The 26,185-nt window shown below is 47.8% G+C and overlaps 1 protein-coding gene across 2 annotated transcripts; it reads right to left on the bottom strand.

Moving 5' to 3' along the window:
- Window positions 1–358: 358 nt before the first annotated feature.
- RLBP1 (retinaldehyde binding protein 1) lies at window positions 359–13,687 on the bottom strand. Of its 2 annotated transcripts, none has more exons than XM_034939393.3 (9): window positions 13,206–13,687; window positions 11,470–11,533; window positions 10,638–10,749; window positions 10,239–10,367; window positions 8,795–8,999; window positions 6,740–6,918; window positions 3,459–3,617; window positions 2,414–2,524; window positions 359–2,158 (listed from the first exon to the last, which is right to left on the bottom strand). In XM_034939393.3, exons 3-9 carry the CDS (start codon window positions 10,647–10,649, stop codon window positions 2,000–2,002), a joined length of 954 nt encoding a protein of 317 aa, XP_034795284.1. In that variant the 5' UTR covers window positions 10,650–10,749; window positions 11,470–11,533; window positions 13,206–13,687; the 3' UTR covers window positions 359–1,999. The 2 variants fall into 2 exon arrangements, with proteins under 2 accessions (XP_034795284.1, XP_008972121.1); XM_008973873.4 differs by having other exon boundaries at window positions 11,411–11,533.
- Window positions 13,688–26,185: the final 12,498 nt, after the last annotated feature.

A 26,185-nucleotide genomic window follows, 5' to 3' on the forward strand; every position in this document is an offset into this window, starting at 1 on the left:
AATACCAAGGTTCCATGTGAGATTTCATTTGCAAAAATGAAGCCTCAACTTTTGGGACAAAATCCTCACTGGTTGATCTCCTACCCTTCTGCCCATAATAATTTGCTGTGATTCCTCCTCCAGCCTAGGAGTCCTATGTAAATACCATTTTTGTTTTCATGGATTTTATGACCATGGCTTGTTGACTGTGAATGTTATAAAGAAGGAAGTTTCTTGGGTAATGAGCATACACTACAAACCCTAGGAGTGAAAGAAAGTATGTAAGAAATAAGTGCATATATATATATGTATATATAAATATATATATATATATACCCACACACACACATATGTATACATTGACATATACATGAACATGTACACAGCCTCACTGAAAAGCAAGAAAGAGAACTCTCAGTGGATCAGAGAAATTCCCAAAGATGTGAAAGCAGATAGGACTGAATTGAATCCAAAGTCCAGAAAACGGTTGGAATATCCTGGCCCAAAAGGTAGGTGCAGCACTAAGGGTGCTTGATACCCACAAAGAATGGGGGTGACCCTACAGGCAAGAGCAGACAAGTCTTGGGTTGATTGACTGGGATGCCTTGGTGGGAACAACAAGCCTCGCCTACTGCCACTAGCCAGCCAGCGTCTGCTTCCATGTGGGAAAATGAGTGTAGCATCTTGGAAAAAGTATCTGTCAATGCTTAGGAGACCCATGCCCAGAAGAAGCCAGCACTTCCCCAAGAGGGAACAGCATGCTCAGCAAACAGGGCATCTCACAGGGATTCTCACCTACAGAAATGAGCACACACCCGAAAATCACCAAGCACTTGAGGAAAGCCAACTCCATAGAAGGACAGCATTTGTATTTGTCAAAATATGCAGATTTGGGCCAGGCATGGTGGCTCACAACTATAATTCCAGCACCTTGAGAGGCTGAGGTGGAAGGATGGCTTGAAGCCAGGAGTTGGAGGCCAGCCTGGGCAATAGAGCCAGACACTTATCTCTACAAAAAATATGTAAAAAATTAGCTGGGTGCAGTGGCATGCGCCTGTAGTCCCAGCTACTCAGTAGGCTGAGGCAGGAGGCTTGCTTGAGCCCAGGAGTTTGAGGTTGCAGTGAACTGTGATTGCACCACTGCACTCCAGCCTGGGTGACAAGTGAGACCTTGTCTCAAAAAAAAAAAAAAAAAAAAAAGCCGATTTGGAAAGTGTAAGTTCATCACCGTAAAATGCCTCAGAGTGAAGACAAAAAAAGAGCTTTAACTCTATAACTTGAGGACTGAGTGAGTGCTCAGAGAAGATGCCACTTATAATTCTAAGTAGAACTGTCCATCCAGGCAAGGGGACTGGAGGAGACAGCTTTTGGTGGAAAGACTCCTTCTCCCAGACAGATGGAGGGAACATGACTGCCACCCTGGAAAGAGGTCCAAGTTCCTGACCACCCCACACACGTCAGACTGCACCTCAGCAAGGGGAGGAGGCCACCCCTGAATGAAGCCACTTCCAGGCCTCTTCCACCCTGGAATTCTGTGTGGAAAACTCCCAGCCTGCCTAGAGGCCACCAGGACTGCTGCGTTTGCCAAATCATTTGAACATATATCCTCTCTCTTTTATCTTCTTTTATTGCATTTTTGGGGCGAATAGGGGGATATTTTAACCCAGGCTCCTTGCCTGTTTTCACAGACTCTAAGTCGTAAAACTCTGTTACAAAGGAAATGATTGAGAAAATGAATTCGAGTCTTTGAAATACAACCTTACACAAAAATCACTGTCTTAAAGCTTCAAGGGCAGGTGGAAATATAACTATCCCCAGTTCTTCTTGTTCAAGGGAATTCCCCCTCCTTTATTCCCCATCCCCCAACTTGAGAACAGGGTGACACCTGAGCTCACTCGGGCTTAGGGAGTCTAAGAGGGGACCACAGTCATCTCAAGCAGCCCTTTCCTAGCCTTGGGTCCAGGACAGTTGAGGAGAGGCCCAGGGATTCTAACTACAGTTCAGCTGGCAGGAGATGTTTTCAGAAGGCTGTGTTCTCAGCTTGGGCCCGGGGGCCAAAGAGCTGCTCAGCAACGGCCTTGCCATCATACTTGGGCAGCGTGCCCCCGAAGTCAGAGGGCAGGATGTTCTCATCGATCTCCTGGTAGAAACCAGAAAGGTCATCCCCATGGACAAAGACCTGCAGGGAAGCAAGGGAGACAGAACTGAGCAGGAGGAGGTGCCCTAAGGATGAGGGTTGAGGGAGGAAAGGGGCAGGAGGACAAAGCCCCATCATGTGCAGTCTTTGCCTGGCGACACCCCTCTCCGCAGGTCTCCATGTTGGGTGTCAGTGGGATCCACATAGCTCAGGACCATGCTAGAGTGTGAGGAGGGCTCAGGTGAGGCCCCACCCTCAGCCCTCTTGTCTCATTGTCTGGGCGGCCCATGTACTCACCCTCTCAAGCAGCTTGCTCTTCAAGAAGGGCTTGACCACATTGTAGGTCGTGGTGAAGTACCATGGCTGGTGGATGAAGTGGATGGCTTTGAACCGGGCTGGGAAGGAATCCTGCGGTGACAGAGAGATACCCCGTTCCCCATGGCCCCAGTGACCTCAGAGGCTCCCACTCATTCCCTGCTGCCTCTCCTCATGGCATAGGACAGACTTGTCCAGCATCACAGGGCTGCCCTGGAGAAGGGCCCACTGAAGGTCCTATTTCCAGGCCAGCAACTAGGGATCCCTGGCTCACTGTGGCCCAGACTGCAGGGAGGAAGCCCCAAGATTCATAAAACCCAACCCTCTCCCTGCTGATGCAAATTAAACTGGGAATTAGGAAAAGAAATGAAAGTAGCCTTGCTTGGCCTTTTGGTGAGTTTTTTCAAACCCACTTGCCTGCCGAAGGGACTGCAAACTATTACAAACGACAGGAACAGTATTATCATCCCTCATTGTCCATCAGCCCCTCCCACAACCTCCACCTCCCACCCCTCCTTTCCCAAATACACAGAGCAGATCTAAGATGGCTCTAAGAAAGGACTCCTGACATGTCAGCACATATAGGAGTGAGTTATCAGAGGGTTAGTGATAATCCCTTTCTCGGGGTGAATCCACATTCAAAGAGAGGCAGTGCGACATATGTGGACAGACAACACAGGATTCCAGGTCAGAAGATGCAGGTTCAAGTCTGGCCTCTGCCGCTTTATTGCTGTGTGACCTCGAGATGTCTCTTAAATCTCTGAGCCTTCGTTTCCAGGTTTGAAAAATGAAGCAGGGAAGGAGGGAGAGAATGCTCTCAAGGAGTCGACGGAAGAATGAAAGGGAATACTTGGCAAACTGTCAATCACCATGCAGGTGCTTATGGTTGGGACTGTGGCTGTCACTGCTCTTTATGGCACGAGGTGGTCCAACTTCTCAGTTCCCTGCAAGCACCATGAAAGGAGGCCCAGCCTCTCAGCCTCCCCAGCTGTGGGAGGCTGCCGTGTGACAGAACTCTAAGCCTCACCTGGAGCATGTCCACCATCTTCCTGAGATCTGAAGTCCGGAGACTAGCAGCCTGCTGCATGGTAAAGCCCTTGAAGTTCTCAATGATGCAGAAGCCATTGATTTGAGTTTCCTCATTCTCTAGCAGCTTCTCCAGAATGAAGCAATATGCCTGCAAGATCTTGGGCAGAGAGAGAACAGGCTGTAAGTTCTAACCCGCAACAATAATTAAGGCTTGAGGTCCTGAGGGGAGAGCTAATTGGTACATTCTTCACTGGGGTAATTTGCTGCAGGCTTTGATCTTGGACATTCCACTTCTGTGAATGTATACCAAGAAAACAAGTTCAAATGTCACATCCATGGTTAGAGGCCAGAAGGTTTATCCCAGTACTCTTGCAATAGTGGGAACATTGGAGACAACCTAAATGTCCAACAATGGGAACTGGTGAAATTATGGTACATTTATGCCATGGAATACTCTGGAACAATTAAAAACAATACAGAAGACTAATAATACAGGAAAATGTGCATGATATATTATTGTAGAATATAATCCCATTATTGTAAGAAAAATGTGTGGGCTGGGTACAGTGGCTCACACCTATAATCCCAGCACTTTGGGAGGCCGAGGCAGGTGGATCCCCTGAGGTCAAGAATTCAAGACCAGCCTGGCCAACATGGTGAAACCCCATCTCAACTAAAAATACAAAAAAGTCAGCTGAGCATGGTGTCAGGCACCTGTAATCCCAGCTACTTCGGGAGGCTGAGGCAGGAGAATCACTTGAACTTGGGAGGCAGAGGTTGCAGTGAGCTGAGATCACTCCACTGCTCTCCAACCTAGGCGACAAGAGCAAAACTGTGTCTCAAAAAAAAAAAGAAAAATGTGTGTGTGTGTGTATGTGTGTGCATACATGTATGAAAAGATTGGAAGGATGTCAATAGTAGAGCTCTCTAGGTAGTAGAATTGCAAATGATTTTAAATTCGTTTGTAATATTTTTTTTTTGAGATGGAGTCTTGCTCTGTCGCCCAGGCTGGAGTGCAATGATGTGATCTTGGCTCACTGCAACCTCTGCCTCACGGGTTCAAGCGATTCCCCTGCCTCAGTCTCCCAAGTAGCTGGGATTACAGGTGCCTGCCACCATGCCTGGCTAATTTTTGTATTTTTAGTAGAGACAGGGTTTCACCATGTTGGCCAGGCTGGACTCGAACTCCTGACTTCAGGCAATCCACCCACCTTGGCCTCCCAAAGTGCTGGGATTACAAGCATGAGCCACTGCACCCAGCCAATTTTTTGTATTTTCTAAAATGAGTAGATATCATTTACGTAATAAGAAAAAACATATATTTAAGTCTCTTCCTTAATACACACAGATAGGCAGGTGTGCATTTCAGTCCTACAGCCAGTGTCTTATTTGATGGGAAAACCCTAGAGGCATCCTTACTAAGATCAGGAATTAGATAAAGACTTCACCATCTCTGCCACCATTTAATTCTATATTGAAAGTACTAACCAATGCAATCAATTTGTTAAAAAAAAATCAGGGGCATAAGAAGTGGAAAGGGAGAAGAAAAACTATCTCCTCTACTTACAGATAGTATTATAGTATACTTAGAAAACCCCAGAGAATCCATTATAAAACTAACATAAATTTTAAAAGAGTTCAGTAAAATAGGGGGATATACAATTAAAAAACAAAAACAATAACCTTCATTTATACAAACAATAACCAACTAGAAGATATAATGGAAGAAAGAGCCCCATTTTTAGCAATGACAACAAAATTAATACCTAAGACAAATTTAATGAAAAATGTGCACAACGTTGTGAGGAAAAAAATTTAAAAACTTTTTATTTTTCAGAAACAGAGTCTCTCTCTGTCCCCCCAGATGAAGTGCAGTAGCACAGTCATAGCTTATGAAGAAATCTTTAAAACACTCCTGAAAACTCAAAAGTAGGCTTGAAGAAAACAGAAGGCATCTCACATTTGTGGATAGGACAACTGGCCAGGAATGTGACATTCTGAAAGAAGCCAGCTCTCCCCAAGCTTGTTATTTATGTTTAATATTATCCCCAAAACATACTCCTAATATTTCTCCTAAAGCTAGACAAATTAATTCTAAAGATCATAGGGGAAAATAAACATGCAAAAGTAGCTAGAAAAGTCCCCCAAAAAGCAGATCACTAAGGACAAAACTAGCCCTAACAGATTAAACATGCCACAAAATCTCTATCATCGAAACAGTATGATATTGGAGTATGAATAGATAAAGAGACCAATGGAACAGAATAGAAAGTCCAGAAATAGACCAAGCACATACAAAAATATAAAACATGATAAAGATGGCATTTCAAGTCATTGAAAAAAGATGGACTTTTTAATAAATTGTGTTGGCACAACTAGATAGCATTATCTAAAATTAGTTTGGGCCAGGTGCGGTGTCTCATGCCTGTAATCCCAGCACTTTGGGAGGCCGAGGTGGGCAGATCACTTGAGCTCAGGAGTTTGAGACCAGCCTGGCCAACATGGTGAAACCCCGTCTCTACTAAAAATACAAACATTAGCTGGGCATGGTGGCGTGCGTCTGTAATCCCAGCTACTTGGAAGGCTGAGGCTTGAGGATCGCTTGAACCCAGGAGGCGGAGGTTGCAGTGAGCTAAGATCATGCCACTGCACTCCAGCCTGGGTGACCAGAGCGAGACTCCATCTCAAAAATAAATAAATAAAATAAAATAAGTTTGTAGCAGGTTTTTTTTTTAAATTAAAGGAATCTTTTTCAGGCTCAGTGGCGCATGCCAAAGTTCTCCCAAGACAAACCCTAATTCCCCAACTTGGGGCAGCCCCCTTAACGGCTCAGACAAGCAAAATTGCGTACATATGAGCACAAAGAACTCGGGCTCCTAAATAGATTGGAACCTGTGCTTTCCAGAATCTCTTCCAGCCTATAGTCCACTAATCCCTGTTCTCTCTGTTGCTCTCAGCATTTAGCATTTGGCAGGGCAGCCCCCAGCTCATGGCACACAGCTGTTACCCCCACTTGGCACTTGGCAGGGATACCCAGGAAGAGCCATGTATTATTGACCATCAAGCCCCACCTGCAAAGCTACTGGGTTTTCCAGCTGCCCTGGCACATCCTAGGAATTCTCTCCCTGCCTGGAAAGGGCTAGGTGGCAGGTGGCTGCCCACCTTTCCCCCTCTACAGACCTTGCCTCCTGGAGAACCAGGAATGAGGGCCCAGTAGAGGCCAGGGTTGAGGGAGGGAACCCAGCCCACAGGGTGGGAGCCAGGCGAGCCCCCACTAACCTCATCAAAGGTGATTTCTTGACTTTGCCAGTTCTCAATGTTGAAGAGCATGACCACTCGGCCATACTTGTCCCGACTAGAGAGGACACCAGGGTAGCCAGCTTCAATGGTACAGCGGACAGCCTCTGGGGACAGGCTGTCAAAGAGCTCAGGGTACTGCAGCCGGAAATTCACATAGCCTGGAGGAAGGAGAGCAGAGGAACCCCCTCAGGGAGCCATCCCATCCCTACCCCATCCCTCCTAGTGGGACTCAGAGACCTGGCCTCCTGCCAGGTCCTATGTGTGACCGATCTGGCTACTCAACCTATCCGAGCCCCATGTTTCCTCTCCAAAAAATGGGATCTCGATATTGGCCTATCTATTCTAGATAGTCTAGATAGTGGCCTATCTCACCAAATTGTTGTGGCAATCAAATGAGATTCAAGGTGTAAACATCATCATAAGCTTGGGCAAACATGAGGCATAGTCTTAAATATGAGGATAATCATTACTTGTTATTTTCTTCCCCATGGGGACAAGACACAGATTTTTCAGCTGGGCACAGGATAAGCTGAGTGGTGAGGTGTGCACAGGGCTGAGGAGAAGCTCCCAAGTAAAATCCAAACCCCAAGCAGGACACAGAGCTCCTGATTCCAGCAGCACCTCTATGGTCCACAAACACCCTCCTTACCCATCCTGAGCAGTTCCCCACCCCTGTGGCCTGCACCACCAAATTTGAGCCCCTAGAGGACCTGGGCACCTCTGCCAAGAGACTGCCACATCAACTTGCTCACTGCTCTGGAACACTCTGGGCACCTCCCAACCCCTGGCCTTTGTCTTTGCTGTTGCCTCTGCCCTGGCTGCTCTTCCCCACAGATATCTCATTTCCTTCGGGTTTTTCTTCAAAATTCCCTTTGCACTGGGACTTCCCTGGCCACTTTATCTAAAACTTCAGCCCCTCAAGACTTTATATCCACCTCCTTAATTTCTTTCCTTATTCCTTACCATTATTTAACCCTATATAATTTTACTTTATTTATTGGATGTATTGTTTCCACCATTAGAATATGAGTTCCACCAGGGCAGGGAACTTGTCTGTTTTGTCTCCACTGCATCCCTTGGCCTAAAACAGTTCTTGGCACAGCATGGCCCTGAATTACCATTTGGAGAAGGAAGAAGTAAGAAAAGGAAAATCATTAGCCTGCAGAGGGCCCACTCAGACCCCATTTCCGTCCACCAGTGCCCAAGATTTGATTTCTTGAGGGAACCACCCCTTTTTTTTCTTTCTTTCTTTTTTGAGATAGAGTTTTGCTCTTGTTGCCCAGGCTGGAGTGCAATAGCACGACCTCAGCTCACCGCAACCTCTGCCTCCTGCATTCAAGCGATTTTCCTGCTTCAGCCTCCCCAGTAGCTGAGATTACAGGCATGCGCCACCACGCCCGGCTAGTTTTGTATTTTTAGTAGAGATGGGGTTTCTCCACGTTGGTCAGGCTGGTCTCAAACTCCCAACTTCAGATGATCTGCCCGCCTTGGCCTCGCAAAGTGCTGGGATTACAGGCGTAAGCCACCTCAACCGGCCGATGATTTCTTGAGGCATCCTGTCTTCATCCAGCCAGCAGTGCCAGAGCGGTTCTGTCCCCGGGGTTCATTCCCAGGTCTGACACCATCTTCAGTTCCACTGCACATGAGGCTTAGGTAACTGCCCTGAGCGAGGCACTATCCACCTTCCTGCAGCATTCCAGAGCCAAAGCTTAGGTTCTCATGGTGGGGGTCTGGAGGGGAAATTCCTCCCCTCGTCACCCAAATGGGGTACCCAAGTTTTACTCATTGAATCCCAAGACTGGGAGAGAGTTGAGAGGACTCAGACCTCCAGAAATCTGCTCCTGACACACTTCATTCATTCATTCGTTCGCTCATTATCAGAGCTGACCCATTTTACAGGTAAGGATGTGGAGGCTCAGAGAAACTGACTTGCCCACAGTATGGAAGCAGGCCTGTTCAGTGCCAGGATGAGAGCGGATAGCATCCTCATGGCCTCCCGTCTTCCCAGGGCCGTCCCTCCAGCACTGGCCTCACCTCTGAGCAGCTCATAGGCACGGCCCACGTTGAACTTCCGTGCGCGGATGAAGCGCAGGAAGAAGCCGCTGTCCTTCTCTTGCACCCTCTCCGCCACGGCCACGGCCAGCTCCTCCCCCGAGGCCGCCTGCGCCTGCACCATCTCCTGCAGCTCTCGCACTGCCTCCTCCCTGGTCTCCTCTCTCTCGTTCAGCTCATCCTTGGCCTAGAACAGGGTGGGGTGTGCATGAAGTTAAACTTAGGTGCGGGTGAGGGGCAGGACACACAGGTGATGAGTCTCCTGCCAGAGCTAGACCAGCCAAGGGGGCCCAGGGGTCTGCAGCCGCAGCTTTGCTTTTCTGCCCCAGGGGCAGCATCTACACTGGCAACACCTGAGACTGTTGTGTGTGGAGAGAATTCGGATATTTGCAGAATATGGCCAACAGTCTAAAAGTTTCTAAAAATGACTGCCTACACTCACTGAGCCTTTGCCTAGCAACCTGCTAAGTCCTTTAAATGCACTGTGTTTTTTAATCTTTGCCACAGACCATCATGGTAGGTGTTCTTATCCCCAACTCTCAGATGAGCAGACTGAGGCTCATAAAGGTGAAGATATTCTTGCTCAAGGTCACCCAGAGAGAAAGGAGTGGAGCTGGGACTCCTCTTTTCATCATTTCACTCTGCTGCCTCCCAGGCTTGATTCTGATTTTTTCAAAAACACGGCTCTCTGGCAGATGGCAGCCTGCCTCCTGCCCAGAGCCTCACATTCCTCCCCTCTGCTGGGTCAGGAGAACTCCTCCATGCTCCTCAGGCAGCTCTCTCCTTGGACAGCATGAGGAGGGAAGGGAAAGGAGGGGGAGTAAAGTGTGAAGGAGCTAATAGCACCTTTCCCTTGAGATGCCCAAGGAAGCAGAGATGGAAGCTGGGTGCCCAGGCTCAGCTCAGCCACTTCTCATCCTCCCCAGCAGCCCTAAGACAGCTCTGTCAGCCTCACAGAGCACAATCTGATCACCTCTGAGCTAGTCCACTAACCGTCTTTCATAGATACAGAAGGCAAGACCCAGAGATGGAAAGCAATCTGCCTAAGGTCACACAGCAAGCTGAAAGTAGGTCTGGTTCTGGAACTCAAGTCTCTTGCCTGTCTAGCAGGGGCAGCAGTTGGATCCTTGTTCCCCGGGGCCATTTCCAAACCAATGCTTCTCATATTGAGTCTAGTTTAGAGGGCCCTAGTTCCGAGGCTCTGGGCTGTAGTCTTGGGTTGGGCTGGCCTGGCTGGGTGTCTGGTCAACCCAGTTGCTGCCATAGCCGTGACCACCAGGAAGGACCTTAGAACAGGCCAGTCTATCAGGTCCAGGATGATCTGGAGTGCCGAGGCTGGACCCTTTTCACAGGAGAGAGAATACAGTCATGTTCCCCTCATGTTGCCTCCCTAGGCTGCTCCTCTCCGCACTGTCAGCCACCTCACCTTCTGCAAGGTATGGCGGGGCAGCTGGCTGCACGGGCCAAAGACAGGTCCATGGTCCTTGGTTGTGAGCTGCTCCAGTTGGGCACGGAGCTCCTGTTCCTCTTCAGGTACCATGCGGAACGTGCCCACCTGGGCAGAGAAAGGAAAAAGAGGAACAGCCAACCGCATCAGCCTGAGCCAGCCAGGGAAATGGGCCTGCTCAGACCTTCAGTTCTTTTGCCCAAGGTCATTGTTAAGCCTCCTCCTTTTGTGGGGTCAGGACCCACACAGGGGTTATAGAAGTGTGTGCCTATATTCCTGGGCAGAGCAGAAGATAGAGAAGTAAGGAGGGAGGGAGAGGGAAGAGAGAGAAGAGAGGGAAGGTGGGTGGAGGAGAGCCCTGGAGGACAGGGTACTTACCCCTTCTGACATGTTGCCTATGGAAGACACAGAGTCCTTGGAAAAAGAAGGGATCTGCTTTCTCTGTCCTGGCCTCTCCAGTTGGCCCCTTCCCTAGGATAGGAAGTCAGGGCTGCAGGGGTTAGAAAAACCATTCTGTTATTGTCTCAGAACTGTGGATCTCAAACTTTCAATTGCATCAGAATCACCCGAGGCATTTGTTAGAAATGCAGGTGCCTGGGTCCCAACCTCCATGATTCTGACTCTGCAGGTGCAGGCTGTGGCCTAGGAACCTGCAATTTAAAGCACTTCCTGGTGGCTCTGAGGGAAATGGTTCTTGGGCTACACTTTGGGAAACACTGCTTGGACAAAGGGCACAGACACAAATAGCTCAGTCCTTAGATGTTAAAACAAGTTGGCCCTGCCAGGAAAAAAAGAATCTGGCTCTGTTCTCAATGACATGATCACTGCAGGATAAGGCAATCTCTCCTCCCTCCTGTGGCCGTCCTTCTCCAGCCCGAAGGAGTCCCTCAGAAACTTCGCAGCCTAGTGGATGGCCCTTTCCCCAATGCATTCATTCTCAAGATGGGTGATGACCAGTTACATAAGTACATAATCACGAGACTGGAAGTGTGTTCTGTGCTTTGTGATGCACTAAGTACTTTCAAATCCACTCTCTCAGACCCAGGGTCAACATTATTATTTCCATTTTACATAGGAGGAAACGGGAGGAGGAATAAGTGACTTGTCCAAGGTAACACAGCCAAAAAATAGCCAGGGATCAGTACTCAGACCCAAGTTGTGACTTCCTGTCAGGACCAAGAGGCAGCCTGCTGTGGCGCAAAAGTTGGACCTGGGTTCAAGTTCTTCTCTTCCACTTGCAGGCTGTGAGATTTAACCCCAGTCTTGGTTGTTCCCTGTAAAGTAGGATGGAAGTGTTATGAAATGTAATGGACACATAAGCAATGCTTGGTTACCAGAACAGATCCCATTCATGGCCCACATGACAACCTGCTTCCCCAGTGGGTATTTTTGGAGACAGCTCTTCTGTTTCCAGGTTTTCTCTCCTGCCTAAATGTCCTGCCTAAGTGCCTTCAAGAACCCTTCACCATCCTGCTCCTGCATGTGACCAGGTTCCATGGTCAGTTCAATCACCTAGTCACAGTTGGTAAGTGACAGAGTTGGGACTTGAACCTATGCCTGCCTGACACCAAGTCTTTTTTTGACACCTAGAGCCAAGACATCTGCAGACAAACTCCCTAGGAGAGCTGGCGTCATAGAAACCTTAAAGGTTAGGGAGACCTGGGTTTGAATCAGGCTTTGTCAGTTATGACTTGTGTGACCCTAGCAAGTTATTTAACCTTTCTGGGTCTCAGTTTCCTCATCTGCAAACTGAGGATAATAACAGTACCTACCAAAAAGAACTGTCATGAAAACCATATAATTTCTGCAATGCTCCTGGCACAGTGTCCTGTTCTAAAGCATAGTTCCCCTTCTCTTTCTTAGCTCCATATTGATTATTACCCTAACTTGCACAAAGAGACTTGGAGGACCCCCATAGAGTATCAGAGGGTCCCCCATTTCCTGCTCTTTCCACTCCACACCCCCAGCAAGCACAGGGAAGTTCTGGGGGCCATAATCCACCCACAGGAACCAAATCTAAGCCACCTTTCTGGCTGGTAGACATCCAGGTATGTGGGCACAGAGGTAGACAGGCTGAAATGCTGCTGTGCTATCAGTTGGGTTTTGCTGGAACAGGAATGGAAATGCAGAGGCTGACAGAACTGCCCTGGGGAGCCCAGGCAAGAGGGACAGTGGCTGGACACCCCCAGCCAGTTGTGCAGACCATCAGAACAAGATCCTAGATTTTAGGAATACAGGGTTCAAGTCCGTGCGGCAACTCTTTTCTAAATATGCCCAAGCCGTTAACTTTGAGTTTTAAAAATACTGATTTACAAGCTGTACACAATGAAAAAATGCCTATCCCTCACACCATGCTGATGCTGTTCCCTGCCATCTCAGGTTACCAATTAAACACAGAATGCCCAGTTAAATGTGAACTTTTTTTTTTTTTTTTTTGAGATGGAGTTTTGTTCTTGTTGCCCAGGCTAGAGTGCAATGGTGCGATCTCAGCTCACTGCAACCTCTGCCTCCTGGGTTCAAGCAATTCTCCTGCCTTAGCCTCCTGAGTAGCTGGAACTACAGGTGCCCACCAGCACACCTGGCTAATTTTTGGTATTTTTAGTAGAGATGGGGTTTCACCATGTTGGCCAAGCTGGTCTCGAACTCCTGACCTCAGGTGATCTGCCTGCCTCAGCCTCCCAAAGTGCTGGGATTACAGGCGTGAGCCTAAATGTGAACTTTTTTAATACTAAAAAAGTATTTGCTGTTCATCTGAAATTCACATTTAACTGAGTGTCCTGTATTTTTATTTGCTAAATCTGCCATCAAATTGGTCTGGCTCAACCTGGAGAATGGCCAGGTGGTTTCAGTTTTACAGGCATCTTGGGACGTGGTCTCCCTGCTCCCCTGAGTCCTCACCCCAGTCCTGGGCTCCCTGGCCCAGGCAAGCCCCAGGTATTGACTTACCTGCCAGGTCGGCAGCTCCTCCTTGGGGCTACCTGGTACCTGAATGTCCTGGAGCTCTAGAGGTTGCCTCCGCTGGAGGCGTGGTCCGGTCAGCAGGTTGGGATTAGTGTGTCATAAGGAACTTCTCACCGCCCACAGTTTCCGTTAAATCGGGCTCACAGGAGGCCCTGAGTGGGGCAAAGGAAGACCCAGAGAGAAAGGGGAGAGGGGAGAGGCCTGGGCCTGGCTGAAGGCGCATCAAAGCCCTCCTTTGTGTGCTCCTGCTCTGGAGTTCCTGCTCGGCCATGTGGAAGCCCGGCTGTGGGGCTGGGATCTGGGCCAGTCCCATTCCCTCTTTTCTCTGCCCTCTTTCTCCTCAAGATCCCGGGGTGGGGTTGCTGAGAGAGCACCCCCCCACCACCACCACCACCACCAGGGTAATAAGAGGTGAAGGGAAATCGTAAATATGACTACATCTACAGTGGCAGCTCTGGCAAATCCAGGCCTATTGCCCACCCCTCCCCCAGCCAGCAGGACCTGGCGTGGTAGTTTTCACCTCCGCAGTGAGTGGGGTCAGTTGGGAAATGTGGCTGGTTAAGGCCAAGCAGGGAGAGGACAAGACAGGCTGAGCCTCCTTCTGGGCAGTGTGGTGCAGCGGCATGCCCTGGAACCAGACTGCCCGCTTGTAAAGCCTCGCTCGAGCATCTTCTGGCCGGGAAACATGACTTCAAAACTCATCGGCTCAGTTTCCTCCTCTAAGAAGTGTAGAAAACTAGAGGACCAGGCTCATGACTTTAGTGCGGATGAAATGGCAGTAAAGTGCTTAGTTCAGGGGTTTAGCTGCCTGACAATAAGTCCTCTGGAAAGGTCAATTACTCCAAATACAGTATCAATAGGTGCCTAACTGGAGGGAACTTATTATTCAATCCTTTGTACAGGAAGAAACCCCTCTGCAGCCTCTCAACAGGTAACTTCCCAGCCTCTGTTTTGCTATTCCACTGGATGAGGAGGAGGTAATTCCTGTAGAACATTTTCTGTCTAGGATTCCAAGGGCGGGAAGCTCCCTGTTTCCATTACTGGGGAGCTCTCCTTGTTTAAAACCTCATTGTTGGTTTGAGCCCCAAGCAGCTTCCTATAATGACCACCCTTGGTCCTGGTTTTGCCTCCTAGAGGTGCCCAGGAGAAGGTCAAGCTCCCCTGCACAGGTCGCTCTCCAGAATCCAACCCCAGAAGTGCTTTTTTATTTTCCCTGGACATAGTTCTTGCTTTTCCACCCATTCCTACTTTGGCAGGTTTGGGATTTCTTCCCACCACCCCATCTCCTGCCGACCCCTTCCTCCAGAGCAGGCTGCAATGCCTGGTGCTTAGATCTTGGGGTGCACTTGAGTCACCTTGAGCTCTTTGTTTCCAAAAGCCCTTTCCCTGGGCTCCTACTCTGGCTGCTGTCTGGGTCTTGGGCTGTTTCTGTCCCAAGTCCTCTGTGGAGCTGGGGATCCTTCATTTATGTCATTCTTCTTCCTGGTGGTCTAGTCCTATGCTGTCTTATACAGTAGCCGCTAGCCCCATGTAGCTTTTCAGCATTCGAAATGGGGTAATGCTAGAGATTGGGTCTCACTATAAAAAAAATTTTTATAAATAGGGTAATATGACCCAAGAACTAAATTTTTGTGGGAGTCTGGCAGGGGACAGAGTCTCGCTCTGTCACCCAGGCTGGAGTGCAGTGGTGCGATCTCAGCTTATTGCAACCTCCGCCTCCCAGGTGCAAGTGATTCTCAAGCCTCAGCCTCCCAAGTAGCTGGGATTACAGGCACGCACCACCATGCCCGGCTAATTTTAGTATTTTTAGTAGAGACAGGGTTTCACATGTTGGCCAGGCTAGTCTCGAACTCCTGAGCTCAAGTGATCACCCCGCCTTGGCCTCCCAAAGTGCTGGGATTACAAGCGTGAGCCATTGTGCCCAGCCTTACATTTTTAATTTTATTTGATTTTAATTAACTTAAATTTAAATTTAAAAACTAATACTGGATTCAGTGTTTTGAAAACTTTTAAGTAGGTTTAGAACAATTTATATGTGTGATCCTATTTTTTTCAACTGTAAATTTTGTGAAGTATTTCTCATAAGAATTTAGAGTCCCAAGTGAGATGTGCTATAAAGTACCTAAAGACTTAGTACAAACAAAATAATGTAAAATATCCCATTAACACTTTTTATAAGGCTTAATGTTCTGAAATTATCATCATCATGTTTGTTATATATTGGGTTAAAAATATATTAGAGCTTGTAATCCCAGCACTTTGGGAGGCCAAGGAGGGAGGACCACTTGAGGTCAGGAGTTTGAGACCAGCCTGGCCAACATGGTGAAACCTAGTCTCTGCAAAAAAACAAAAATTAGCTGGGCGTGGTGGCAGGCACCTGTAATCCCATCTACTCAGGAGGCTGAGGTAGGAGGATCGCTTGAACCTTAGAGGTGAAGGTTGCAGTGAGCTGAGATCACACCGCTACACTCCAGCCTGGGTGATGGAGTGAGACTCCATCTCAAAAAAAATACACACACACACACACACACACACACACACACACACACAAGCTAATTTTTCCTGTTTCTTTTTTTGAGACTGGGTTTTGTTCTCTCACCCTGGCTAGAGTGCAGTTTTGAGACGGTTTTGTTCTCTCACCCTGGCTAGAGTGCAGTGGCATGATTATGGCTCACTGCGACCTCGATCTCCCTAGCTCAAGCCATCCTCCTCCCTCAGCCTCCTGAGTAGCTGAAACCACAGGAGTGCACCACCACATCCAACTAAAATTTTTTTTTTTTTTTTGAGACATAGTCTCACTCTGTCATCCAGGCTGGAGTGCAGTGGCACTATCTCAGCTCACTGCAACTTCTGCCTCCCGGGTTCAAGCAATTCTTCTGCCTCAGCCTCCCGAGTAGCTGGGATTACAGGTGCCCACCACCACGCCCAGCTATTTTTTTGTGTTTTTAGTAGAGACTGGGTTTCACCATGTTGGCCGGGCTGGTTTTGAACTCCTGACCTCAGGTGATCCACCTGCCTCAGCCTCCCAAAGTGCTGGAATTACAGATATGAGCCACCATGCCCGGCCATATTTTGTTTGTTTGTTTTTTGTAGAGACAAGGTCTTACTCTGTTGCCCAGGCTGGTCTCAAACTTCTGGACTCAAGCGATCATCCCACCTTGGCCTCCCAAATTACTGGAATTACAGACGTGAGCCACCAGGCCTAGCCCTGTTTCTTTTTTTTAGGGGTAGGCTCTCTGTCGCCCAGCCTGGAGTGCACTGGCATGATCATAGATCACTGCAGCCTCCAACTCCTGGGCTCAGGCAATTCTCCTGCCTCAGCCCCTTGAGTAGCTAGGACTATCAGCAGGCGCTAACCTGCCCAACTGATTTTTTATTTTTTATTTTTTTTTGAGATGGAGTCTTGCTCTGTCGCCCAGGCTGGAGTGCAGTGATGTGAACTCAGCTCACTGCAGCCTCCACCTCCTGGGTTCAAGCGATTCTCCTGCCTCAGCCTCCCGAGTAGCTGGGACTACAGGTGGGCACCACCCCGCCCAGCTAATTTTTGTATATATTTTTAGTAGAGACGGGGTTACACCATGTTGGCCAGGCTGGTCTCGAACTCCTGACCTCAAGTGAGCCGCCCGCCTCGGCCTCCTAAAGTGCTGGGATTACAGGCATGAGCCACCACGCCCGGCCTCAACTAATTTTTAAAATTATTTTTTATAGAAATGGGGTCTCACTATGTTGCCCAGGCTGGACTCAAACTCTTGGTTTCAAGCTGTTCTCCTACCTTGGCTTCCCAAAGTGTTGTGATTACAGGCCTGAGCCATGGCACCTGGCCCACCTGTTTCTTTTTACTTTTCTTGATGTGATATTAGAAAATTTAGAATGACATCTATTTCTCATGGAGCGTGCTGGTCTAAACCTTGCTACTGCTCAGTGTGGTCTAGAAACCAGCAGCATTGGCCTTACCTGGCAGCCTGTGGGAAATGCAGAGTCTCGGGCCCTTCCCCAGAGAGGCCAAGTCAGAGCCTGGATTGGATTAGGGCCCATCCTAATGACCTCATTTTAACTTAATTACTTAAAATTACTTAATTTTTAGCCAGAACGGTGGCACAGCTCTGTAGTCTCAGCTACTGGGGAGGCTGAGGAAGGAGGATCTCTTGAGTCCAGGAATTCGAGGCTGTAGTAAGCTATGATTGTACCTGTGAACAGCCAGTACACTCCAGCCTGGGCAACACAGCGAAACCCTGACTCAAAAAAACCCAAAAATAAATAAATAAATAAATAAATAAATAAATAAATAAATAATTTTAATGGAGTTTACCAGGTATAATAATTCCCCCACGCATATAAAAGTTTGAAAAGCACTGCCCTAGAGAATGTCTCCCCTTCTGCTATTCCTGTCTGTGCTCAGCACAGTGGCTTGCCTGACCTGTCACTGCCACCAGCTGGGAGGTTTGGTGGGGAGTCAGACGGACGACTGCCCTCACCCACCATCCTCTTCCTCTTTGGGACAGGCAAGTGGAGGCTGGGTTGTGAGTGGAGGCAGAGAGGGAGGGTCTCCTGTCCTGATTCTAAGTCTGGCCCCGCCCAGTATGAGCCACTGACCCTCTTAGGCCTCAGTTGTTTCACCTGTAAGATGCTACATGGGCCAAACTGCATCTGTCCACTCCCCACCCACCCAATCCATATGTGGAAGCTCTAACCCCCAGGACCTCAGAATGTGACTGTTATTTACAGATTGTGCCTTTAAAGAGGCAATTAAGTTAAAATGAGGTCATTAGTGTGGGCCCTAATTCAATATGGTTGGTATCCTTATAAGAAGAGGACACAGACAGTTACAGTGGGAAGACCATGGGAAGACACAGGGAGAGAATGCCACCTACAAAGAAAGGAGAAAGGCCGCAGAGGATACTGATTCTGCCAACTCCTTGATCTCAGACTTCCAGCTTCCAGAACTGTGAGAAAATGAATTTCTGTTGTTTAAGCCACCCGGTCTACGGTACTTTGTGATGGCAGCCATAGCAAACGAATACAGATGGGATGATGGTTTTTTCCCCAGGTACTTCATAGAGTGTGAGGCTCCTTGGAGATCATGAGAATGAGAGCCCAGGCTGCCCCGTGGGAAGGAACCATGAGGGCTCAGAAGAGGCTCTGTCAATGCTGGGTGATAGACTCCGTCACAAAGAACATTCCTGTGCACCAAGAACACTTTTGAGTTAATGGCCCAGCCCTGATAGAAGTGGGCTGCACAGAACTTTTCGGGATACTAGCAGGCCACGAGGTCGTTCTGGGGGAGCAGAGCTTTCTGCAGCATTATCTTCTGCTCACAGCCCTTCTAGTGCCTCTAATCTTCCCTCCTCCCTTCCCAAGAGTCACGCTCACATCCAGCTCCCCTGGTGGGAACAATAGTGCCTCTGTGAGAGGAGATGCACCCTCATTGGCCCAGACACCTGTGCTGGCAACACTGGCAGACAACCATGGGCTCCCTGGCCTGCTGCCCTCTGCCTGGCTGAAGGCGGGGATGGGGATGACTCACATTTGTCGTGCCCCCTTTCTGTACCGTGGCCTGTGCCCTACCAGCCTTATCTCAGCCAACCCTTCCAGATGTGAGAGAGTATAATCCCCTTTTTCATAGACTAGGATACTGAGAGTCCAGGAGGTGAGGGGTCTTCCCAAAGCCACACAGCTGGTTAGAAATGGAGTCTCGGCCATTCTAAAGCCCTCTCAGCATTCAACACACAAGGCTCTCCCTCCTCAAGAAGCGAGATCAACACAGGGGTGTCTGCCCAGGGACTTCACACCTGCCCCCTGGCTCCTGGGGAAGGTGACATCACCTGACCCTCCCTGGGAGCAGTTCCAGTGGGCAAGAGTTTGGTCAATGCAATCCCTTCTTTGGTCAGTAATAATTATCCTGGGATAGGGAGGACCTTATGGAATCCTAGGCCTCAACCTTTCCTTTGAGAAGCGGGAAAACCCAAGTCCGGAAACATCCTGCACTTTCCTTAAAATTAAACATGGTAATGAGAGCGAGCAAGCAGAGTCTCTGACCCCTGGGGCGGGCAGACTCTTCGTCCTCTAAAAAGTTCCCTCCCTCTAGGAGGCACCGCTCATTCCACAAAGAGAGGCCTGCCTGTGTCAGGGGAAGAGTGGGAGGTGCTGGGAATGAGCAAGGAGGAGCTGAACAATACAGGCTATCAGGATGCTTGTTCCAAGAGGATTTCAGAATTAAGGTGTTTCCACGATCTGAGGAAAAATAAGCTTGCAAACACACACAAGTAAAAAGGAAGTGAAGATGGATCCATGGCTGATGCAAGGGATGGATAGATGGATAGATGTGATGAAGCAAGTAGAATAAAATATTTATGGTAGAATCTAAGTACTGGGTTTCTGGGATGTTAAATGTAAAAATCAAGAAGGCTTCTTCTTTTTTTTTTAGACAGAGTCTTGCTCTTTCATCCAGGCTGGAGTGCAGTGGTGCGATCTTGGCTCACTGCAACCTCTGCCTCCCAGGTTCAAGCGATTCTACTGCCCCGGCCTCCCGATTAGCTGGGATTACAGGCACCCACCACCATGCCTGGCTAATTTTTGTATTTTTAGTAGAGTTGGGGTTTTACCATGTTGGCTAGGCTGCTCTCGAACTCCTGACCGAGGTGATCCACCCACCTTGGCCTCCCAAAGTGCTGGGATTACAGGTGTGAGTCACCACGCCCAGCCTCAAGAAGCCTTCTTTCTCTTATTTCACCATTCTTTCCCTTCCTCTCTTACCTTCCCTTTCCCATATTCTTTCAACCAACATGTATTGAGTAGCTATTATATATTAGGCACTGTGCATCCAGAGATAAATAAAATACTGTCTCTGCCTTAAGCAGCCCACAGTTTAGAAGGGGAGAGGCCTGCACAAAATAATTATAAAATAGGGCAAGTTCTACGACAAGACAAAGGTTCTGAAATGATCTATGTGGTAGTGCCAAAAAATGCTCCACAAAAATGGGGAGTTGTTCTTTGGTTAATTAAGTTTGAGAAATGTTACAAATTATATTGGAAGTTACTAATGAAAGTAAGCAATGCAAAAGCTCTGAGAAGTCCTGTAGCAAAGAAATCTAGAAAACCAGTTTAGGCTGGGCACAATGGCTCACACCTTCAATCCCAGCACTTTGTGGGGCTGAGATGGGAGAATTGAGAGCCTGAGAGTTTCAGACCAGCCTGGTCAACATAATGAGACCCTGTCTCTAAAAAAATAAAATAAATAACTCGATGTTGTGGTTTGCACCTGTGGTCCCAGCTACTTAGGAGGCCAAGGCAGAAGGATTGCTTGAGCCCAGGAGGTCAAGGCTGCAGTGAACTATGATCTTGCCACTGCAGTCTAGCCTGGGTGACAAAGTGAGACCCTCTCTCAAGAAAAGAAACAAAAAACCAGTTTAACTCAGCATTTCCCAAATTTATGAGCCAGTGCAACCCTTTCATGAACAACTTTGGAACCATTGTTTCTCTGAACATGCTTGGGAATCACTGATAGCTGTGGTCTGTGGAAAGAATCTAGGAGAAGCTTGGAGGGAGAAGACAGCTCTGCTAGGGGGAATTAAGAAGGACTTCCTAAAGAAAGTGATTTTCAAACTAACAAAAGAGCAAAAGTTTCACCAGGGAGACAATGTGGAGAACTGGAGTAGGTGTCCCTGAAAAGGACTCCCAGACAGTAAACAGCACATTTAAAAAATATGGAAAAGTAGGAGTTTGGCTGGTTTGGAGAATTGCAACTATGTAGTATAGTTGGAGCCTAGGGTTTGAGTAGGAGATAAGTGAAAAGATGAAGGCGGTGGCCAGATTCTTTAGGCCCTAAGATGCTATATTCCTCAATTCAAAGAATTCTGTTTCAATATAAATATAAAATAAAATTTGTTGAGCACCTACTATGTACCAGGCCCTATGCCAGGTACTGGAGAAATGTTGCTTTATAAGACAGGGAGTCTTATAAGGGAGTGCCAAGTGCTATAGGGAGGTGGAGACGGGATTAAACCTGTCCACAGGATTTAAAAACAAGAAGGCGGCTGGGCACGGCGGCTCACGCCTGTAATCCCAACACTTTGGGAGGCCAAGGCTGGTGGATCACCTGAGGTCAAGAGTGTGAGACCAGCCTGGCCAGCAAGGTGAAACCCCATCTCTACTAAAAATACAAAAATTAGCTGGGCATGAGATGGGAGGATTGACAGCCTAAGAGTTTCAGACCAGCCTGGTCAACATAGTCAGACCCTGTCTCTAAAAAAATAGAAAAAATAACTTGATGTCGTGGCTTGCACCTGTGGTCCCAGCTACTTAGGAGGCCGAGGCAGAAGGATTGCTTGAGCCCAGGAGGTCACAGAAGGGAGTGCCAAGTGCTCCCGCCACAGGTGCCTGTAATCCCAGCTACTCAGGAGGCTGAGGCAGGAGAATTGCTTGAACCTGGGAGGTGGAGGTTGCAGTGAGCCAAGATCGCACCACTGCACTCCAGCCTGGGCGACAGAGCGAGACTCCATCTAAAACAAACAAACAAAAACAAAAAACCAAGAAAGCTGCCATGATCTTGGCCACAGCTGTTTTGGTGAATTACCAGAGGTAAGAGAACGGCAGAGGAATGAATAGGAGATACAGAAACACAGAGAAAGACAATAGATGGCTCCTTCAAGAAATCTGGCTGAAAGCAGGTGAGAAAGAGGGCAGTAACTGTAAGGGAAGGGGGGCTCCAGGGGGTTGTTTTGTTTAGATGGATGGGGAAGACTTTTCTATCTCCTCCTTTATTCTCCATAGATGATCTCACTACTTCAAAGGGGCTAAAAATAGGTGCCCTTAGATGGGAACTTGGTTTTAACTCCTCACCACCAAAGGAGATGTGTTTATGAAAGGGCAGCTGTAGAAAGTTAGAGGTTAAAGACCAAGGTCTGAGAGGGGTGATAGTAAGGTCCTCACTGAGAGGTGGAAACCTTAAGCAGCTGTCTCTGTCCCTCCAGCAGAGGGACCAGCCTCGGCCGGGAAGGTGGAACACCCTCCACTGTTACAGGGAGCTGGAGGAAAGAACTAGTGCTGAGGACACTGAGTTTAAAGACTTGACGGTGGGGAGCTAATGCAAATTTCCATCTGAGGGCACTTATTTTTTTCTCTCTTTTTTGGGGGTGTGGGGGCGGGTCAAGTACAACTTCATGAAGAAAGGAAGGATAAACTTACTGGGGAAGATTATCTGACAGTGCTGAAGGCCCACCTGAGACTGGGGCACCCACTTAAACACACGTTACTTCTCAAGCACAATCCAGCAGCTGAAGTATAGCTCCAACAAGAGAATAGAGCTGGCTTCATACAGGGTTAGGGTTTGCTGAGTGAATGGGATGGAAAGAAAGGCAAAAGGGGGCAAAAGATAGGAGCAGTCGCTTATGCCTGTAATCCCAGTAATTTAGGAGGCTGAGGTGGGAGGATTGCTTGAGTCCAGGCATTTGAGACCAACCTGGGTAACATAGCAAGACCCCTTCTCTACAAAAAGTAAAATTAGCTGGGTGTGGTGGTGCATGCCTATAGTCCCGGCTACTCAGGAAGCTGAGGTGGGAGGATTGTTTAAGCCTGGGAGGTTGAGGCTACAGTGAGTCATGATTACCCCACTGCACTCAGCCTGGGCAACAGTGAGACCATCTCAAAACAAATAAATGAATAGGCCAGGCACGGTGGCTCATGCCTGTAATCCCAGCATTTTGGGAGGTCGAGGCAGGCAGATCATGAGGTCAGGAGTTTGGGACCAGCGTAGCCAACATGGTGAAACCCCGTCTCTACTAAAAATACAAAAATTAGCCAAGCGTGGTGGTGGGCACCTGTAATCCCAGCTACTCGAGAGGCTGAGGCAGGTGAATCGCTTCAACTGGGGAGGTGGAGGTTGCAGTGAGCTGAGATTGAGCCACTGCACTCCAGCCTGGGCAACAGAGTGAGACTCTATCTCAAAAACACAAAAAACAAAAAACAAATGAACAAACAGAAACGGCCAGGTGCAGTGGCTCATGCCTGTAATCCCAGCACTCTGGGAGGCCAAGGCGGGCACATCATGATGTCAGGAGATTGAGACCAACCTGGCTAACACGGTGAAACCCCGTCTCTACTAAAAATACAAAAAAATTAGCCGGGTGTGGTGGCATGCTCCTGTAGTCCTAGCTACTCGGGAGGCTGAGGCAGGAGAATCACTTGAACCTGGGAGGCGGAGGTTGCAGTGAGTCAAGATCGCGCCACTGCACTCCAGCCTGGGCAACAGAGCGAGACTCTGTCTCAAAAAAAAAAACCAAAAAACCCAAAACATATAAATAAATGAATAAATACATAAATAAATAAATATTGCAAAAATGTGGTTTAACTATATAACCTTGGAATTGAAGATGAGGAGTCAGAGGCAGTGAAGATTAGAGAACAGGTAGGTGAGAGTAGTTGAGCAGGCTAATTGGATGGTTGAGAGGTTGCTATCTAAGTAGTGATTTGGGAGGTGGCTTGGGGTATGACCAGGAGAGTGAGTGGCTGAGGTGACATGGAGGAGAAAGTCATGGAGGTGGAGAGGGGAGTGGCCAAGAGGCCACGTGTAGGATGAGAATGATCTAGGATGACAGCAGAATAGGGGCAAAGTAGAAGATGGAGAACAGGTATCCACCTCTCCACAGAAAAGGGCTGAGATGGCACCTCAAAGGCCCAGTTTGCTGATTATTTATAGACCAGAGAGGACCACTAGATTTGCAAATGGGCCAGTATTTTTTTAACTTTTTATTTTGACATAATTTCAGATTTACAGAAAAGCTGCAAGAATGGTGCACAGAATTCCCACATGCCTTTCACCTAGATGTTAACACTTCACGTTTGCTCTTTCATTCTCTCAATATATCCAAGCGTATTTTTTTCTAAACTGTTTTAGCATTAAGTTGCAGACATGATGCCCTTCTACTCCTAAATACTTCAGCGTGGACTTCCTAAAAACAGGGACATTCTCTGCTTTGATCTGAATGCTTGTGGTTCCCCTAAATTCATACACTGAAATCCCAAGCCCCAAAGAGATAGTATTAGGAGGCGGGGGTTTGGGATTAGTGTCTTTATAATAGAGCACCTGAGAGCTGCCTTGCACCTTCCACCTTGCAAGGACACAGCAAAAAGGTGCCATCCATGGGAAAGTGGCCTTCACCAGATACCAACACTGCTGGTGTCTTGATCTTGAACTTCCCAGCCTCCAGAACTATGAGAAATAAATTTCTGTTGTTTAGAAGCCACCCAGTCCATGGTATTTGGTTATTGCAGCCTGAATGGACTAAGATTCTCTTAATTCATCATGGTGCAATTATCAAAATCAAGAATTGAACAGAGCCGAGATTGTGCCGCTGCACTTCAGCCTGGGTGACACAGTGAGACTCCATCTCAAAAAAAAATAAAAAATAAAAAATAAACAAAAATGGCCGGGTGCAGTGGCTCACGCCTGTAATCCCAGCACTCTGGGAGGCCGAGGCGGGCAAATCTTGAGGTCAGGAGATTGAGGCCATCCTGGCTAACACAGTGAAATCCCATCTCTACTAAATATACAAAAAAATTGAACAGTAACACCATTGGATAATCTATATGATTTAATTAAATATTGCCAATTGTAAGGGGCCAGTTTTTATGTATTACTTTCCACCCTGCTTCTTTTCCTTTCTCCTTTTATTCCTCTTCTCTTCCAGGCCTTTCAGAAACAGGGAACAGATTGGGAGAAAAGAGCTAACACTTTTGTGTTTGTTTTGAACTTTCTACTTTCAAATGATTGCAAATTCACAGGGAGCTTAAAAGAAACAATATATCTTTTATGTCAAAATTTGGGTTTTGAAATTTCATGTTTCATTGAGATAATTTAAACCCATATTTTTCTAAGGCTATACTAATGATTTTGCATCCATTTAGCAAATACTTATGAAGCACGGCCAGGCGCAGTGGCTCACGCCTGTAATCTCAGCACTTTGAGAGGCCAAGGCAGGTGGATCACGAGGTCAAGAGATTGAGACCATCCTGGCCAACATGGTGAAACCCCATCTCTACTAAAAAATAGAAAAATTAGCTGGGCTTGGTGGCATGCACCTGTAGTCCCAGCTACTCAGGAGGCTGAGGCAGGAGAATGCTTGAACCTGGGAGGTGGAGGTTGCACTGAGCCGAGATCGCGCCACTGCACTCCAGCCTGGTGACCGAGCGAGATTCCGTCTCTGCCGAGACCAGCTCAGTCATGGAGACCCTAACCCAGCGGTGCTAGAGGAATTAAAGACACACACACAGAAATATACAGTGCGGAGTGGGAAATCAGGGGGCTGACAGCTTTCAGAGCTGACAGCCCCGAACAGAGTTTGACCCACATATTTATTGACAGCATACCAGTGATAAGCATTATTTCTATAGATTATAGATTAACTAAAAGTATTCCTTATGGGAAATAAAGGGATGGGCCAAAACAAAGGGATGGGCTCTGGCTAGTTATCTGCAGCAGGACCATGTCCTTAAGGCACAGATCACTCATGCTATTGTTTGTGGTTTAGGAACGCCTTTAAGTGGTTTTCTGCCCTGGGTGGACCAGGTATTCCTTGCCCTCATTCCAGTAAACCCACAACCTTCAGCGTGGGCATCATGGCCATCACAAGCATGTCACAGTGCTGCAGAGATTTTGTTTATGGCCAGTTTTGGGGCCAGTTTATGGCCAGATGTGGGGGCCTGTTCCCAACATGTTCCCCCTTGTTGCTTTTGCAAGATGATAAAAGCAAAGGCAGCTTTATCACGGTGAGCTACTTCTCGCAGGAATCGGAATCTGCATCTGCAGACTATACAAAGACAAACTACATGGACTAAAAGCACAATCATCATTGAAATCACAGAGCTTCCAAGTATTTTTATCTATTTTAATGGGTTACTTGCTGCTAATCCGTTGGTAGCTCCTTCAAGCACTCCAGTTCCTGGTATTAAGGTCAGGTGTGCCTAGGATG

This window comes from Pan paniscus, chromosome 16 (assembly GCF_029289425.2).
Source record: "Pan paniscus chromosome 16, NHGRI_mPanPan1-v2.0_pri, whole genome shotgun sequence".
NCBI classification, from domain to species: Eukaryota; Metazoa; Chordata; class Mammalia; order Primates; family Hominidae; genus Pan; species Pan paniscus.

Bases quoted from the DNA above. Each gene is read 5' to 3' on its own strand.
- RLBP1 (XM_034939393.3), bottom strand. The intron at 9,000-10,238 runs GTGAGGTGGCTG...ACCCTGTTCTAG, and splicing joins CCCGCCATACCTTGCAGAAG to GCCAAGGATGAGCTGAACGA. The intron at 6,919-8,794 runs GTGAGGCCAGTG...TCCTTCCTCCAG, and splicing joins TGCCTATGAGCTGCTCAGAG to GCTATGTGAATTTCCGGCTG.